The 19,111-nt window shown below is 38.5% G+C and overlaps 1 protein-coding gene across 4 annotated transcripts in view; it reads left to right on the forward strand.

The window, feature by feature from the left end:
* The first annotated feature begins 845 nt into the window (after positions 1-845).
* LOC116590851 (zinc finger protein 197) overlaps positions 846-19,111 on the forward strand; it is a 38,340-nt gene continuing 20,074 nt past the window's right edge. Inside the window, exons 1-5 of one of the 4 annotated variants that reach the window (XM_032343315.1) lie at positions 851-1,159; positions 7,014-7,492; positions 8,725-8,884; positions 9,257-9,348; positions 9,627-9,753. In XM_032343315.1, coding sequence (XP_032199206.1) covers positions 7,094-7,492; positions 8,725-8,884; positions 9,257-9,348; positions 9,627-9,753 — 778 coding nt within the window. In that variant the 5' untranslated portion in view covers positions 851-1,159; positions 7,014-7,093. Of the gene's footprint in view, positions 1,160-7,013; positions 7,493-8,724; positions 8,885-9,256; positions 9,349-9,626; positions 9,754-19,111 lie in introns of all 4 variants that reach the window. The other 3 variants (XM_032343235.1, XM_032343403.1, XM_032343490.1) reach the window with 3 other exon arrangements.

Raw genomic sequence — 19,111 nt, forward strand, 5'->3', positions numbered from 1 at the left:
ATTATAAGTTTAAGTTTATCCAAAAGCAGAGCCTGACCCAAGTCTTTAGGGATAGGTAGGTTATTTGGTAAGTGATCTCAAAAAAGCAGAAGAGAGGCAGCAGGCAGAATAACACAGGCAATAGAGGATAAGCCAATAAAGTGTGCATTATTAAGTGATTCTGCTGTGAGCAAATAAGGTTCACTCTCACTTGGTGATCACTAAGGATCCAAGTAGGACATAGCTGAGAATTTTCTTGTCAAAGCACAGCAAGCTTGGGCATTTATGCACCAATTTTTTTTTTTTTTTAATTCTTTTAGGGTTGCTTTGGAGCTTCTATTCTACCACTCCTTCCAAGCAGAACCTGAGACCTGGCTGGTTAGAGAAAGTCCTGAAGGAAAAAAAAAACTGAGTTGTCATAGTGCACACTACAAATGGAAGGCTGTCAGGATGGATAGAACCATTCCACAAGAGCTGCACAAAAATCGCAGGTTGGCGAGGTGACTGTGGTATAGAACACAGATAGCATATTCTTCAGGTAACAAGCAAAACCTGCTTTTAATATTTAACTCAAATAATTTAATCTCAAGAAATAATCCTTTCGCCCGTGTAGTAACTTCTTCCATTATTTTCCAGGACCCAGACAAGAAGTATCTGCACAATCCCTTGGACTGGGAAGGGCTTCAGTTAAATTTTGTTCAGCTTCCCAGCCACTTCTAAGGCTAGGAGATACTAGGTCAATTTCAGGACTACTGCCTTTGGGCCTCTCCAAAGCATAGTTTATTTAAGAGCCATGACCTTCTATACAGAACTCCGGATGGTTCAAGCTAAGCTAGTAGGTCCAATTCATTTAGGAGGTAACAAACGTCCTGAAGCACGTACGCATCTTCCAGTCTGGAATGCAACAGCTCCCACCAGTCAGTTGGGAGAAATGACAATCCAAAGGCACAGAAACTCCGACGTTCTCGCCTATTCAGGCGAAAACAAGGAATCATAGAGATGTGTCTTCCCAGAGAGCCAGGGCTGGAAGGGGTTGGTTAGCAACCGGAAGTAGCGGTACCCCCGGGTCAGCCATTATTCTGGACCTTGGCGCCGTGGTGTCCGGGTCTCCGTGTCATCTGTCGGCGTCCTGGCCCCCGGGCGAAGGTACCCAACGCTGGAGGCGCAGCGAGAACCCCCGGTGAGCGGGGTGGGCTCGGTCGGCTGGGCGGGCGCGGAGGGCGGTCCGGGGTAGGGGCTGAAGCTCCGTTGGGCTGCGCAGTCCTCGCCGGCCGGTCCCCGGCGCTGACCCCCAGCATGGTACCTCCTTAGCTCGGTGTTGGAGTGGACGCCCTGGCCTCGACTTGGGCAGATGCCGGCTGGGGAAGGTAGTGAGGACAGATACCTGAGTCTGTGTGTGTCTGTGCTGCTGGAGTCCGATAATGAAGACAGCGACCGTAGTAGCCAGGCCTTTCTGCTTTTCCTCGGTCTTTCTTGAGGTTGATAGAAACAGCTTGAGACTTCCTAGAGCTGTGGCAAGCGGCCTCCTACGACTTGTTTCTTTGGTAGGGATGGAATAATTTCCATCTTTTAATTTGGTATTATAATGGTATTTAAAAAGCAAACTTCCACCACCCATACCAGCATTACTTAAGGGAGTATATTTAAACGCTAAGTACTGACGCTGTAAATTCAGAATAAATGCCATTCTTGCAAGAAAGGTCATTGCCAACCTGTATCAGTGATTGTGTATAGTTACTATGTTTTTCGTTTTATGGTTTGCCAGATTACGTGTTTATAACGAACCAGCGTTTGGAAACTGTTGCTTTAGAATGAATGTTGTTGGGCTTTCGGAAGTCTTTAGATGGAAGTATTTTGGACTTTCGGAATTCAGTTCCATGATTTCAGAATCTGCTTCCACAACTCGACCAGTCCAGTGGCCTTGAACTGCTTAGTTCCTCTGAGCCTTCTTTTGTTCTTTCTAACTTACAGCTCACAAGCCTTTCATAAGAAGCAAACTGTATTTTTTAGGATTTATTTTTATCTATGAAGTTAGAGTAAATAGAATTTTAATAATTCACTGTAGAAAATCTTTTTCCCCCCAAGATTTATTGATCTCAAAATAAACTTTATTCTTTTGAGCAGTTTTAGTTTCACCCCCAAAATGAGCAGAAAACACAGATTTTCCATATACTTCCTACCCCCCATTCATGCGTAGCTTTCCTCACTAAAAACATCCCCTACTGGACTGATATATTTGTTAAAATCAGTGAACCTTGATTGACATGTCATAATCACCCAAATTCTATAGTCATTACATTAAGATTTACTCTTGGTGTTATACATTCCATGGGTTTGGATAAATGTAAAATGACACGTGTAATGTAGCCACCATTATAGTATTGTACAGATAATACTATATTGCCCTAGAAATACTAGGATTGCCCTAGAAATCCTCTGTGCTGTGCCTGTTCATCCGTTTCTCCTCCCAGCCCTCCGCCACTATTGACCTTTTTATGGACTCTAACGTTTTACCTTTTCCAGAATGCCATGTAGTTGGAATTGTACAGTATATGGTTTTTTCAGATTGGCTTGTTTCACCTAGTAATAGGCATTTTACGATTCCTCCATATCTTTTCATGGCTTAACAGTTCTTTTCTTTTCAGTGCTGAATAATGTTCCATTGTTGGGATGAACTACAGTTTATCCATTTACCTACTGAAGGACATTTTGGTTGCTTCCAGATTTTGGCAGTTATGCATAATGTTGCTATAAACATCTATGTCCAGGTTTTTGTATGGATATGTTTTTAACTCTTTTTAATAAATACCAAGGACCACAATTGGCAGATTGTATGGTAAAGATTATGTTTAGCTTTGCAAGAAACTGCCAAACTGTCTTCCAAAGTTGGCTGTACCATTTCGCATTCCTACCAGTAATGAATGAAAGTTCCTTTTGCTTCACATCCTCACCAGCATTTGGTGTTGTCTGAATGTGTTCTTGTGTATTCTGGATTTTGGCTATCTTTTTTTTTTTAAAGATTTTTTAAAGATTTATTCATCTGACAGACAAAGATCGCAAGTAGTCAGAGAGGCAGGCAGAGAAAGAGGGGGAAGCAGGCTCCCTGCTGTGCTGAGAGCCCGATGTGGGGCTTGATCCCAGGACTCCGAGATCATGACCTGAGCTGAAGGCAGAGGCTTAACCCACTGAGCAACCCAGGCGCCCCTGGATTTTGGCTATCTTAATAGGTGTGTAGTGGGTATCTTATTGTTTTAACTTACATTTCTCTGATGACATATGATGTAGAGCATACCTTCATGTTTTGTTTAGAATCTGTATATCTTCTTTGATGAGGTGTCTGTTAAGGTCTTTGGGCCATTTTTTAAATTGAGTTGTTTTCTTACTGTTGAGTTTTAAGAGTTCAGTTCTTTATCAGATATGTATGTCTTTTGCAAATTTTTCTCAGTCTGTGGCTTATCTTCTTATTCTCTTGACTTTGTCTTTCACAAAGCAGAAGTTTTTAAATTTTATCAAAGTCCAACTTACTGTTTTTTTTCATGGATCACACCTTTTGTGTTGTATCTAAAAAGTTATCACCAGGGGCACCTGGATGTCTTAATGGGTTAACCCTCTGCCTTCAGCTTAGGTCATGTTCTCAGGGTTCTGGGATCAAGCCCCGAATTGGGCTCTCTGCTCTGCGGGGAGCCTGCTTCCCCCCTCTCTCTCTGCCTGGCTCTCTGCCTACTTGTGTTCTCTCTCTCTGTCAAATAAATAAATGAAATATTTTTTAAAAAGTTATCGCCATAACCAATATCATTTAAATTTTTTTCCTCTGTTATCTTCTAGGAATTTTATGGTTTTGCATTTCACAAAAAGTTATAACCGTAACCAAGATCATTAAATTTTTTCCTCTGTTGTCTTCTAGGAATTTTATAGTTTTGCATTTCACATTGAGATCCATCCTCAGTTAATTTTTGTGAAGGGTGTAAGATTTATTGAGGTTCTTTTTTTTTTTTTTTTTTTTTTTTGCATGTGAATGTCCATTTATCTTGGCACCATTTGCTGAAAATACTTTGTTCCACTGTATTTTCTTGCCTTTCTTCCTTTATCAAATAACAGTTTTACTTGTGTGGATCTATTTCTGGACTCTGTATTTTGATCATTAATTTATCTATTCTTTCACCAACACCATGCTATCTTGATTACTGTAATTTTATCATAACTCTTCATGTGTGGTGTCAGTCCTTCAGCTTTGTTCTTCTTCAATGTCATGTTGGCTGTTCTGGGTTTTTTGCCTCTACTATAAACTTCAGAATGAGTTTGTTGGTATCCACAAAATAACTTAGCTGAGGTTGTAATTGGAGCTGCACTGAACTAAAGATAAAGTAGGGAAGAACTAGCACTTTGGCAATATTGAATCTTTCTGTCTGTGAACGTGGTATAGAAATCCTTTTTGAAAGTTCCTTTCCATCACCCTCAGATCAGTTACTCAGAATCTGTTCAGTTTTTCTCAGTTATTTTATCCAAGTGCTACATAGTTTAGAATTTAATCATTTGTTTAGACCATTGTAAAACTTTACTGGCCTTCTTGAGATGTAGCCCTCCCTCCCGCATCATTCCTCCCATATAGATTTTTGACCCTGTTAATACTACATTCATGCTTAGAGTAGGAAAGGCCTTTCTAACTATGACCTAGAGCCTGAAGAAAGATTGGTTGCATGGCAAAACGAATATAAACAAAGTCACATAAGGTGTATGGCAAAGACATGAGAAAAGGAAAAAAATTTCCACTCCCATCATAACAAAGGACTAGTTTTCTTACAGTGTAAACAGTGTGTACACAATAGTCAATATCACAATTATAAACTTGCAGGGCACCTGGGTAGCTCAGTTGGTTGGGTATCTGTGCTTGGCTTAAGTCAGGATCCCAGGGTCCTGGGATCCAGCTCATGTCAGGCTCCCTGCTAAGCTTTCTCCTCTCTCTTCTCTCCTCCCCTGCTGCTTGTGTGCATATGCGAGCACTCTCTCTCTCCATCAAATGAATAAGTAAAATCTAAAAAATAATTATAAGGTCATATAAATTTTGATCCAGCAGTTCTTTGAGGAACTTTTCACGTTTATGCCTACACACATGTAAATTGATGTATGCTCAAGGCTTTTAATGGTAATATTGTTTTTAATAAGAAAAAATTGAAAACTGCCTATCTGTAATGGAGTGGGTAAATAAATTACGATACACCTGTATAGAGTGATACCATGCATCAGTAAAAGACAGGAGGGGCTGTGTTTGACAGGAAAGACTTCTAAGATACATTTTTTTTTTAAAGGGTTTTATTTTTAAGTAATCATCTAAGTAATCTCTGTACCCTCCCTCCCTGCCTGCCTGCCTGCCTGCCTTCTTTCATATAAAGCACATTTCTAATAGGGCTGTATGTGCTATTATTCCCATGATTTTGGAAATACAGTTCTTCCTGGAATGGCTTGCCTAATACTCCAATGGTCTTTTTATTTTTCTTTAAAGTCCAATCCAAAATAACCTTTCATGAATTCTTTCTGTGCTGGTATGACCTCCTATTAATTTTATTTACATACTATATTGAAATTGTGTTTACATTTCTGCCTCCTCTGCTTAGTTATAAACATGCTCTGTAAGGGTCTAAGTGTTAAATAAAGTTAGTGAGTGTGCTTTCATATGTCATTGGCAGTAATGTAACTGTTATACTCTCAAAAGCTTAAAACTATTTGTACCTTTCAGCCCAGCAATTTTTTTTTCTGGGAATTTTTCCTGAAAAAATAAGCAGAGATATAACCAAAAATTCACTAGCAAGGATAGTCATTGTGGCCTAATTTATAATAGGAGGAAATTTTAAGTAATTTAAATGTCTAACAACAGGGGAATACTTAAGTATGAATGGTCTCTTATGCTCTTAAAATAATGATGAGGATTATGTAATATATGTTTACAAGATATATGTGAAAAGCAGGTTACAGAGATGTACTGTTGATTCCAGTCTTGTGATACAAATTGGTGCAGATGATCAGAAGAATGTAGTACAAAATAATAGCAGTGATTATTCTCTGGTTTTGTCTTTTCCGATTTTACAAATTTTATGTTTGTAATAAGAAAATTAATGTTATTTCCAAAAAAAGATTTTTAGAGAGCCACAAGCTTAACTTTCATATAGTAAAAGTAAAATTTATCTGAATATTTTTGTTGATGTAGTGAACAATTTTCAGAGAATTTAAAGTACGTATAGTAAAGCTAACTTAGTTTAGCTTTTTGTGTTAATTGAGAAGGGGTTAGGATTTTGTCTCACGTGTATTGGAATTAAGACCTTACTTGTTGACTATAGGGAACATAGGAAAGAGTTCTATTTATAGAAAGATAATGACTGGGGCACCTGGGTGGCTCAGTGGGTTAAGCCTCTGCTTTTGGGTTCAGGTCATGAGCTCAGGGTCCTGGGATGGAGTCCTGCATCGGGCTCTCTGCTCAGCGGGAGCCTGCTTTCCCCTCTCCCTCTGCCTGCCTCTCTGGCTACTTGTGATCTCTCTCTCTCTCTCTGTAAAATAAATAAATAAATAAAATCTTTTAAAAAAAGATAATAACTGACATTTGAGTCCATATGCAGATACTGTTCAATACTTGAAATGTATGTAAATACCAAAATTTTACACAAGGCTGTATATAGTAGGACCTATTATTACCCCATTCTTCAGGTTAAGAAATAGACTCAGTAGTGAAGTAACTTGTTCAAGATCACACAGGAGTAGGCAGGATGCCCATTGTTAGAGTTAGATAAAGATTTATTATAATTAGGTGGAGGAGACATTATGAATAAAGACTAAAGGGATTTCATAACTTTGGTTGCAACAGTGGTCTGGGTAACATCAGTGTCTGTGTCCTTAGAGCCTTGGACAGGGGCTTCTGTCAGAGGAGGCACTGCCCAGAACCTAGAACCTTGCATGCAGGGAGCTTCTCTTCATCACTGGAAACTGACTGGGGTCTGGAAATTTTGTTTATTGCTTTGGGTTAACTTTATCAATGATTTCTTGAGGTCTTCTAGATGATGTTCTCCAGGCTTTAAGGAAGAAGTCAAGCAAGAATTGAGAGGGCCTGGAGAGGAGCCTTTCTTAAATGACAACAATGACAAGAGAAAATTGGGCCCACAGTGCTCTGAGACAAGAGGGTCTTGTTAAAGGGAAGGATGATACCTGGAAATGGGGAACCAGCTTCCAAGGAAGCAATTCCTCTGTTTGGGAGACATCCCACCTGCACTTTAGACAGTTACGTTACCATGAGACATCTGGACCCCATGAGGCACTGAGCCGGCTCCGGGAGCTCTGTCGTCGGTGGCTGAGGCCAGAAGCCCGTACTAAGGCCCAGATCCTGGAGCTGCTGGTCCTGGAGCAGTTCCTGAGCATTCTGCCTGGGGAGATTCGGACTTGGGTGCAGATCCATCGCCCTGGGAGTGGTGAGGAGGCCGTGGCCCTGGTAGAGGAGCTACAAAAGGACCTCGATGGACCAGCACTAAAAGTGAGAAAGGGGGAGGGGAAAATTTGGGGATGGAAGGAAAGAGAGAATTAAGGCAGGGCAAGCTGGGCTGGAGAGTGATCCTGTAATTTTCATAAACAATTAATAGCTCATTAGCAACCCTAATGCTTATTACAATAGGTTCATGAGCTATTTCAGATCATAGAATATCTGTGGAGAAATGGATTTATGATTGGCATCTTGGGCCTAATTCAGAGTTAGCAAAAAGGCATTGATTGCGTTTTATCCCTCTGGGTGATGCCTGCTAATGCAGAATTCAGTTGAATAACCTGAGGAACATAGTGTTTCTAAGTGTTCCCCTAAACAGAAGCATATGTATCATTTGTATAAGTTTATTAAGAATGATGATATAAGCTTGGAGTATAAAAGAATGATTTAGAAAGCTTCATTCTTGAAGCTTTTTTCTTGAAGCCTTCTAAATCTGGCAGGACCTCCCCTTGTGTGCCCCTAATGGGGATTTTGTGAGCCAAGGGATTGGGTTGAGATACTTTTGGAAAAATTTTATTATTCTTGACCATTAAATTGGGATCTTATATATTTCCTAGTGTGTGTGAGATCTCTTTCTGTCAGTCTGTAGTCCACTAGGAACATTTGTATATAAAAAGTCTGAAACGTAACTTAAACTTGGGAGTGGCACCAAGGAGGGGCTTTTATTTTAATCACAAAAATGAAGAATTTTAGAGCTATATATTTCATTCCAAGGCACTCCTTATTTGAGAGATAGGAAGGTGGAGGCAGAGAAGGATTCACTGGATTTCCTTATGTCATATATCTAGCTAGCAGCAAAACCATGTGTTTAGACTCTTGGTGTTTCTTCTGTTGGAGCAGGAAGGGATAATAAAGGGGTAAATAAGTAGAAGAGTGTATTGAACCCAGCCAAGTCTGATGTAAAACCAGGTCTGAAGCTAAAACCCATACTTTAGTTATTACTTATTACTTCCCATTCCCTCCTTAGCCCACACCCAGATCTCGCTTCTGTTTCCACCATTCTGTTCAGTCTCAGTGAGAGAGGTCACCGGTGCCATGAGTGGGGCTAGAGGGCTAGCTCCATTGTTCTCAAGGCAAAGGTTTACTGCTGTTTTGATGCTCGATACTTGAGGTGGATCTTTGATATCATAGTTGATTGTGGGCAGAAAGAGGTCTGTAGTGGTTAGGTGAGTCTGTTTTCTGGAGGTACAAGAAGAGTCAGCTTATTTTGTTTTCCTTGTTCCTAGGTTCCAGTTCTTGTTCAGGACCAGGACCTTCTTCAGGAAGGGACGAGCACTCCAGGAACAGCAGTTCCTCATGCACCCATTAGCAGCCACATAGCAACTGAAATTTGCCAAAATCCTTTTACTGACGCAGTGATGTTCAATCTCCAGGATCCTCAACATGGTACTTAGTGATCCTGGCTTTGGACTTTCTCAGGATCTTTATTATGGGTCCTTCCACAACTAGCAGTTAGTTGCCTCCTCTTCTTTCTTGTACATGAAACCCTTATGGTACAAAGTTCTTTCTGTTATTCTCCCACCTATCCTTTCCTGGGTCCCTGTGACCTTTTATCCATTCTTATTGCTGTTCTTTTATTATTCCAGTCCTGTACATGGAGGTCACTCAGAAGAGGTTTGTAAGCTATTTTATAGCCATCATTGTCTAGTCCTGGGAGTTGTGGGTCTTTCTGAATTCCTTGTTTGTAGAAGAAACGGGACTTGGATTAGTAGTCAGGAATAGCAGTGATTTCACATGCAGCTTTTGCTCCTTCCTCAGATTCCCCTGCACCTGAAGCTTCTGCCCTTTCCCAGGAAGAGAACCCAAGAAATCAATTAATGGCCCTCATGCTCCTAACAGCCCAGCCCCAGGTAGGTTTGCATTCTCTTTCCTTCCTAAGGCCCTCTCTGCACTACCAAACTGTGGCTGAGGCGTTCTCTGTCATCGTAGTATTTGGGGCCCAGTCAGTTCCTATCTGTAAATCACAGTCCATATGATTGGAAGGTAGACTGTGTGGGGTTTCCTTGTCTGTCTGATAGCCCTTGCTCACCTCATGGCCTCATAATGTATCCTTTACTAAAAGTGAAAGGAACTTTTCAGTAGGGGAGCTCCTGGGCATGGATAATCTCATACATACCTGTTATTTCAGGAGTTGGTGATGTTTGAGGAGGTGTCAGTATGCTTCACTTCAGAGGAATGGGAGTGTCTGGGCCCGATTCAGAGGGCTTTGTACTGGGATGTGATGTTGGAGAATTACGGAAATGTGACCTCCCTAGGTAAGGATTCTGTCTTCCCATCATTCTTTCCTTTATTTCATCGGCCTTTGTTTTCTGATTATGAAAGTAGAATATACTTGTTTTGGAAAGCATAGGATATTAGAAGAAAATACAACTTAAACCCAGTCTTTGTAGACAAGTACTATCAAAATTTTGATATTCTTTCTATATTTTTTCTATATTTTCTATATTCTTTCTATATTTTCCTGTATGAGTTTTCTTTTTAATTGGCTACCTAATCTGTGCCATAATTCAGCCATTTCCTCATTCTAGATAATTTCTGTAATAATCATCTGTCTCTGTAGCTAAGCTCTTTCCTTATTTCTCATTATTTTTTTGGAAGTAGAATTACTAGGCCTAAATGTTTGAATTGTTTTAAGGTTCTTCTCATACTATCAAATTGCTTTCTCAGGTGATCTCTCTCCTCATGGAGAGATACATAACACTCTTTTTGCTCTGCCTTTGTTGGTACTGTGTAATCCCATTCTTTTAAATTGTTGCTGATACAATTTTTTAAAAGTTGTAATATCTTTATTCTCTGGTGGACTTTTATCACTAGTAATAAAGTAAGAACATTTAAAAATATTTAGTAGCCATTTGTGCTTCCAACAAACATGAAAATATCTATCATGTGATAGCAACTGTGGAAATGATTCTGCCCTTAAGTAGCTTACCATGGTTTGGGACATGAGCATAGAAAGAATAAATAAGGCAAAATAAAATAATTAGTATAAGAGTGTGATGAACCTTTTAAGATAGAAATAAAGAGGACCAAACACCCAGTACCATTCCTGAGATTAGGAAAGGCCATAAAGGAGGTAACTTTGTGCTAGATTTTGAAGAAAAAGGAAAGATTGTTGTTTGGACAAATATACATTAAAAATTGAGGAATCAATTAATGCACTATCTCACTTGCGCTGAAATACAGATTTATAGTGTCAGCTTAAATAGTTGCATACTGTCCCATTGTCTATGTATCATGATTTACATTGACAGCTTTAGGATACTGAATTTCTATTCAGGAACATTACATGCCTTTCTGTTTGTTCAGCACTGCTTTTATGTTTCAGGCCTGTTTTAAAATTGTCCTCTTCTGGATCTGCATATTTCAGGTTATATTGGTTCTTTGGAATTGGAATCTTTTCTCATGTTTCCTAATTGACTGTAGTTTACATATATGAAAATACTGATTGTTTTGGCTGTGTTGCAACCTTATTATTTTATTGTTCACAGTAGCTTACACTGTAAATTTTTACACTTAATTCGAATGTATCTTTTACTATCTTAGATGTGCCAATAGTGGGCCAAACAATCTGTAGATTTTATATTCTGATACATGTTACCAGACTGCTTTCTACCAATGATGTACCAACTTACCTTCCCATGAAAAGAGCAGAAGAGGGCCCATCTCCCTTTATGTGCTTATGATTTGGTCAGTGTTTTACATCTCTCCTTAGGTAGAAGACATATTATTTTTTGTTTTTCATTTCTTTGATTATCAGTGTGGTTGAAATCTTTTCACATTTATTGTGAAATGTTTCACTTCTATTCATATCCCTTCTACATATTTCATTTATTTATGAGACCTGCTGACCCTTTGCCAAGTATTGCATATGTTTTTCCCATTTGTTTGCCTTTCAGAGTTATTTATGAACTGTTATTTTTAATCCTTAGGAAATCTTTTATGTAGTTTTAAATTTAGCAGTATTTTTGTTTTTGGTCTTTGTGATCTTCTAAGTAAAATTATTTTATTTATTTATTTATTTTTAATATTTTATTTATTGAGAGTGTGCAAGTAGGAAAGGGGAAGGTCAGAAAGAGAGGAAGAATCTGAAGTGGACTCCATATTGGGCACAGAGCCTGTTGTGGGTCTCAATCCTGTGACCCTGAAATCATGACCTCAGCCAAAATCAAAAGTCAGGCACTTACCTGACTGAGCCACCCAGGCACCCCAGTAAAATTATTTTTCTTTTAAAAAAATCACTTGTATTTTTTTCAGATATTTTCATTGTTTCATTTTTATGTTTAAGCTTTACTACCTCTAAAATTTATCTTGATATATAGAATGACATATGAATCCAGTTTGTTTCTTTGTTTTTTAACCCAAGTGGCTTTTAGTAGTTGTAATACTATTTACTCAATAATCCATCTTTTTTAAGAGTTTAAAAGTGTTTTATGAGTAAATTGGTGAATTTTATGAAAAACACTCACCATGGATCCATATAACTCATTCTGTAAGCCAAAATAAATTTTTGATGGGTCTGAGTTAAACAAAAAAAAAAAAAAAAGAGAGAAGAAAATGGAATTGCTTATTTAGTTTAGCTCTGTGAGGAAAGAGAAATTTGAATCAATTTTAACAAATAAGTTAGGCTTCAACTGCAATATTGTTGGGACTTCAGCAAACAGATACCCAAGGATTTATCCCCTTTGACCTGATTTTCATTTGAGGATGAAAGGTTAAGGAAAGGCTTAAGGAAATGGTTCAGAAAGAGGAAAATGAGTAACATGTCTAAGGATAGTACCAGCAAAGTATTTATAATGGTTAAAAGTTGGGCACACACTAATGCCCCAAGATAAAGTACTAAGCAAACCATGGTGTTTGACATGGAGTTACATTACGACACTCTCAAATATAACAATTCTGCACTCTAAATTTCCATGCATTGATAAACTATTTGGTGGAAAAGCAGATTCTCAGATGTCTTGCGCACACTGTTTCAGTTATAAAAGATTTGTTTATGTTTATATAAGGGATTGGAATAGAATTGAAAAGAAATTCAGGTCATATTGAGTCCTTCCTATATATAAAGCTTAACCCCAGCCTTCAAACATTCAAGTTGGAGTGGTAGACACTTACACTAATAATTACAATACAGCATGACAAATGCTATGTAATAAAATTGTGCACAAGTGTGGGAGCCCATAGAAGCTTAGGATAGTAGGACTAGGAGGGTGGGTCAGGAGTGGGTAGCTTGGGAAAGATTTACAGAGAGGGAGGCTCAGTTTTATTGAGATACAATTCACATATCTTTAATTCAGTCATTTAAAGATTACAATGCAGTGGTTGTTAGTAATACGCAGAATTGTGTGACCATCACCACAATTAATGTTAGAACGGTTCATCACCCCCCAAAAAAGCATTATACCATATAGCAGTCACATTCATTTCAGCCAGATGCCCCTCCACCCCAGCCTTAGGCAACCATTAATCTGCTTTCTATCTCTCTAGATTTGTCTATTCTATGGACATTTTATATAAATGGAATCATACAGTATATGGTCTTTTGTAACTGCTTTTACTTAGCATAATGTTCTCAAGGTTCATCCATGTAGTGGTGTGCATTAATACTTTATTCCTTTTAATGCCGAATAATATTATCTTGTGTGTATGTATATCACATTTTATTGATTCATCAGTTGATAGACTTATAAAAATTTTGTTTCCACCTTTGAGCTATATAAAGGTGCTGTGTGCAAGTTTTTGTGTGGATGTATGTTTTCATTTCTTTTGGATATATACCAAGGATTGGACTAGCTGGGTGATCTGTAAAAAGATGCACTACCTGTGTTTTGGTTTCTAAAGGAAAGAAAACTTTCTTATTATTCTTATAGAAATTTAATAGAAGCAGAAGAGGAAAGGAATCTACACACAAATGAGAGCAGTAGTAAGCAGTAAGTGAGAAATAAGATAAAGCTACATTAAGTCAGGTACACAACCTCTAACCTCATTAGCTGGGGGAAGCCTGGTGGAGACAGCCTGGCTGGAGTCCTGATTGAGAGGCTTGGGTGGAGCATCCTCCCTGAAGGGAGACTGAAGGTGAGACTTCCAACTGATCATCCCCATAAGGGCCATACTTAAAGGGCAGATATGATGGGGTCTGAAGTTAAAACATTTGTACCTTTATGTGCGGTTTGGAGTGAACTACGTTTCTATGTTACCATGTTTTTGTATTTTCAAGAAGCCAGGGCTGTTCGTGTTTGCCTCCCCTCCCAGGTTACATACTTGGGAAGCTAGCCCCGCCTGTAGGAGGAGGGGATGTGAGGCTAGATTTATAATTCTTGGCATCCAGAAGGGCTAGTTCTGACCCGGAGGCCAGATAATATATTTTAAATAATGAGGCTTCCAAGGTTATTCACATAACCTGAGTCTCACAAACAAGATTCTGTAGCCTGCCTGCATACATGCAGTCTAGGTGGTTGGTTATGCAAGACAGATCATAGAAACATCTATCAATATAAAACACTGGGTCATAAGGTAACTACGTTTAATCATATGAGGAGCTGACAGACTGTTCCAAAGTTACTGCGCCATTTTACACTCTCACTGGTAGTATGTAAATGTTCCAGTTTCTCCAGATCCTTTTTTTTTTAAGATTTTACTTGAGAGAGAGAAAGCGAGAGCACAAGAAGTGGGAGGGTCAGAGGGAGAAGCAGACTCCCTCCTGAGCAGGGAGCATTATGCAGGGCTCCATCCTCAGACTCCAGGATCATGACCTGAGCTGAAGGCAGATACTTAACTTACAGAGCTACCCAGGCACCACAGAGTTTCTCCAAATCTTCCCCAGCATTTAGAGTCTTTAGTAATTTATGATCTTTCTGATTATAGCCATCCTAATGGATCTAAAGAGATAACTCATTGTGGTTTTCATTTGCATTTCCCTGATGACTAAAGATGTTGTGCAACTTTTCATGTGTTTATTGGCTGAAATATCTTTTCAGATTCTTACCTATATTTTAATTGGGTTGTCTTTTTATTCTTGAGTTGTAGGATTTTATGTATTTTAGATACAAACACCTTATTAGATATGGGACTTTCAAGTATTTTCTCCCATTCTGTGTTTTTTCACTTTCTCGGTGATATCCTTTGAAGCACAAAAGTTACTAATTTTGATGAATTTCAATTTATCTTTCCTTTTGTTGCTTGTGGTTTGCTGTCCTGTATCTAAGAAACTATTGCCTAATTCAAGGTCATGGAGATTTGTATATGTGTTTTCTTCTAAGAGTTTTATAATTTCAGTCTTGTGTTTAGTTCTTTTATCTCTTTTGAGTTAATTTTTATATGTGATATAATAGTCCATCTTCATTCTTTCCATGTCTCAGCCCTAATGCATTATCTCAGCAGCATTTCCAACCCCACCCCCCATTGAATTGTTTTGGTACCCTTTTGAAAATCAGTTAGCCATAAATGTGGAGGCTTGTTTCTGGACCCCCAGTTCTGTTCCTTTGATTATATGTCTATCCTTATATGTCAGTGGAACCCTGTCGAAGTACATTTTAAAATCAGGAAGTGTGAGCCTTTCAGTTCTGTTACTCTTTTTCAGTGTTGTTTTAGCACTTCTAGGCTCGTTGAGTTTCCATATCAATTTTAGGATTAGCTTGTCAGTTTTTACAATAGGGATGATTGCACTGAATTTGTATATCCGCGTGGGGATTATTGCCATTTTAACAGTATTAAATCTTCCAAATATGAACAAGGGATTTGTTTTCATTTATTTAGTCTTTAACTTCGTGCAACAATGTTTTATAATTTTCAGAGTGTAAGTTTTGTACTTCTTTTTAAAATTTATTCCTAGGTCTTTTATTCTTTTTTATGCTGTTATTTCTTAATTTCCTTTTAGGATTGTTCAGTGCTATTGTGTAGAAATCCCATTGTTTTTTGTTTATTGATCTTGTATCCTGCAACCTCGCTGTATTTACTTAGTTTTAACAGGTTTTTTTTGTAGATTCTTTAGGATTTTCTCCATATAAGGTCTTGTCATCTGCAAATAGAGGTAGTTTTACTTCTCCGTTTCAATCTGGATGATTTCCTTCTTTCTGTTGCCTAACTACCCTCGCTGAATCCTGCAGTCTATGTTGCATAATGGCAAGAACAGAAATCTTTTTCTTGTTAAAGGTTCTTAGAGAGAAAGCATCAGTTGTTCACCATTAAGTCTGATGTTAGCTTTGGATTTTTTTGGTAGATCTTCTTTATCACACTGAAGAAGTTCTCCTTCTATTCCTACTTGATGTCAAGTGCTTTATTCATGAAGGGGTACTGGATTTTTACCAGATGCTTATTCTGTATCTGTTGAGATGATTATGTGATTTTTGTCTTTTATTACATTGATATGGTATATTACATTAATTGATTTTTCAGTATTATACCATATTGCATTCCTGTGATAGATCTCACATGATCATGGTGTGTAATTTCTTTTTTCATGTGTTGGCCGTATTATGTGGACTAGTATCTTGTTGAGGATTTTTATATCTATATTCATAAGATCTATTTGTCTGTAGATCTCTTTCTTTTTTTTTTTTTTATTTCCAGCATAACAGTATTCATTATTTTTGCACCACACCCCGTGCTCCATGCAATCCGTGCCCTCTTTCTTTTAAAAAAAATTTTTTTTGTGATGTCTTTGGTTTTGGTATCAGAGTAATACTGGTCTCACAGAGTGAGTTGTAAAGTGTTCCTAAGTGTTCTGTTGAAGAGTTTGTGAAAAATTGGTATTCTTTTAATGTTTAGTAAAATTCATCAGTGAAGTACTTTGGGCCTGGTCTTTTTTTTTGCAGGTGGTTTTTTGATTACTGACTCAGTTTAGAGATCTATTCAGATTTTCTGTTTCTTCTTGAGCCAGTTTTAGTAATTTGTGTCCTTCAAGGAATTGCCCATTTCATCTTAAATTGTGCAGTTTATTTGCACAGAATCATTTCTAGCATTCCCTTAGAATCCTTATTATTTCTGTAATATTTGGTAATGTCTAGGGGGGTGACTTTTGGGCCTATTTTTAAGGGTGTAGGGTATTGGGCTTGTGTTGTGTGAATTGGGAAGAGGAAGAACAATTGAGGAAAAGAAAAAAGTATGGACAGTGATAGAGAAGCAAGAAGAAACATGACATGTGTGGGTACCTACATGTAGTTCTCTTTGGCTAGAGTCTAGAGCATAAAGAGTAATGGCAAGAAATGAAACCAGAAAGATAGGCAGAGAGCGGATGAGGGCATCTCTTAGGGTGTGCTGGTTACTTGTGCTTTATCCTCTAGGCAATGAAGAATTGTGTATTTTGAGCGGGTGAGTGACATGATCAAATTTACCTATTGGAAAGATTATTGGCAGGGGAATGGACATGGATTAAAGAAAAAGGGAGGGTTGGAAGTAGGGAAGCCTCTTTGTTTCTTGCAGGCTTCATCAAAGATTGCAGAAAGTAACCAACTTCCTCTTACCAGTCTGACATTTTCCCACCAAGTCTGCTAAAGCTCACTGGTCCTACACATTGTCTGATTTCTATGCAAAAATTTCTGTACCAAAATTGGTTAAAATAGTTTAACCAGCTAATGACTGTGTATACAAGAATTGCTGATTTCAGTGCTTTGGTGAGTGCTGTGAAGTGTGTAAACCTGGCGATTCACAGACCTGTACCCCTGGGGATAAAAATATATGTTTATAAAAAATAAAAAATTTAAAAAAAAAGAATTGCTGATTTCTCTATTTTTAAGAATTTTATTTTATTTTTTAAAAGATTTATTTATTTGAGAGAGGAAGAGAGAAAGAGTGCACAAGCAGGGAGAAGGAGCAGAGGGAGAGGGAGAAGCAGACTCCCCACTGAGCAGGGAGCCCAATGTGGGACTCTGTCCTAGAACCCTGGGATTATGACCTGAGCCAAAGACGGACACTTAATCTGACTGAGCCACCCAGGCATTTTTTTTCCTTTCAAGACATTTAGAATACATATTTTAAGGCAGTTCTGTATTTCTGTTTTTGTTTTTTGTTTTAAGTAAACTCTGTGCCTAATATGAGTCTCAAACTCACAACCCTAAGATCGAGTTGCATGCTCTATGACTGAGCCAGCCAGGTGCCCCAAGAATTGCTAATTTTTTTTTAAATTAATTTATTTATTTTCAGAAAAACAGTACTCATTTTTTCACCACGCCCAGAGCTCCATGCAATCCGTGCCCTCCATAGTACCCACCACCCGGTACCCCAACCTCCCACCCCTCCGCCACTTCAAACCCCTCAGATTGATTTTCGGACTCCATAGTGTCCCATGGTTCTCCTACCCTTCCAATTTCTCCCAACTCCCTTCTCCTCTCTAACACCCCTTGTCCTCCATGCTATTTGTTATGCTCCACAAATAAGTGAGACCATATGATAATTGACTCTCTCTGCTTGACTTATTTCACTCAGCATAATCTCTTCCAGTCCCGTCCACGTTGCAACAAAAGTTGGGTATTCGTCCTTTCTGATGGAGGCATAATACTCCATAATGTATATGGACCACATCTTCCTTATCCATTTGTCCGTTGAAGGACATCTTGGTTCTTTCCATAGTTTGGCGACTGTGGCCATTGCTGCTATAAACATTGGGGTACAGATGGCCCTTCTTTTCACTACATCTGTATCGTTGGGGTAAATACCCAGTCGTGCAATGGCAGGGTCATAGGGAAGTTCTATTTTTAATTTCTTGAGGAATCTCCACACTGTTTTCCAAAGAGGCTGCACCAACTTGCATTCCCACCAACATTGGAAGAGGGTTCCCCTTTCTCCACATCCTCTCCAACATATGTTGTTTCCTGTTTTGTTAATTTTGGCCATTCTAACTGGTGTAAGGTGATATCTCAATGTGGTTTTAATTTGAATCTCCCTGATGGCTAGTGACGATGAACATTTTTTCATGTGTCTGGTAGCCATTTGTATGTCTTCATTGGAGAAGTGTCTGTTCATATCTTCTGCCCATTTTTTGATATGTTTCCCTGTTTCGTGTGTGTTGAGTTTGAGGAGTTCATTATAGATCCTGGATATCAACCTTTTGTCTGTACTGTCATTTGCAAATATCTTCTCCCATTCCGTGGGTTGCCTCTTTGTTTTGTTGACTGTTTCCTTTGCTGTGCAGAAGCTTTTGATTTTGATGAAGTCCCAAAAGTTTATTTTCGCTTTAGTTTCCTTTGCCTTTGAAGACATATCTTGAAAGAAGTTGCTATGGCTGATATCGAAGAGATTACTGCCTATGTTCTCCTCTAGGATTTTGATGGATTCCTGTCTCACATTGAGGTCTTTTATCCATTTTGAGTTGATCTTTGTGTACGGTGTAAGAGAATGGTCGAGTTTCATTCTTCTACATATAGCTGTCCAGTTTTCCCAGTGCCATTTATTGAAGAGACTGTCTTTTTTCCACTGTATTTTTTTTCCTGTTTTGTCGAAGATTAATTGCCCATAGAGTTGAGGGTCCATATCTGGGCTCTCTACTCTGTTCACTGGTCTATGTGTCTGTTTTTATGCCAGTACCATGCTGTCTCGGAGATCACAGCTTTGTAAAAAAGCTTGATATCAGGTAATGTGATGCCCCCAGTTTTATTTTTGTTTTTCAACATTTCCTTAGCG

The sequence above is a fragment of the Mustela erminea genome, chromosome 1 (genome assembly GCF_009829155.1).
Source record: "Mustela erminea isolate mMusErm1 chromosome 1, mMusErm1.Pri, whole genome shotgun sequence".
NCBI classification, from domain to species: domain Eukaryota; kingdom Metazoa; phylum Chordata; class Mammalia; order Carnivora; family Mustelidae; genus Mustela; species Mustela erminea.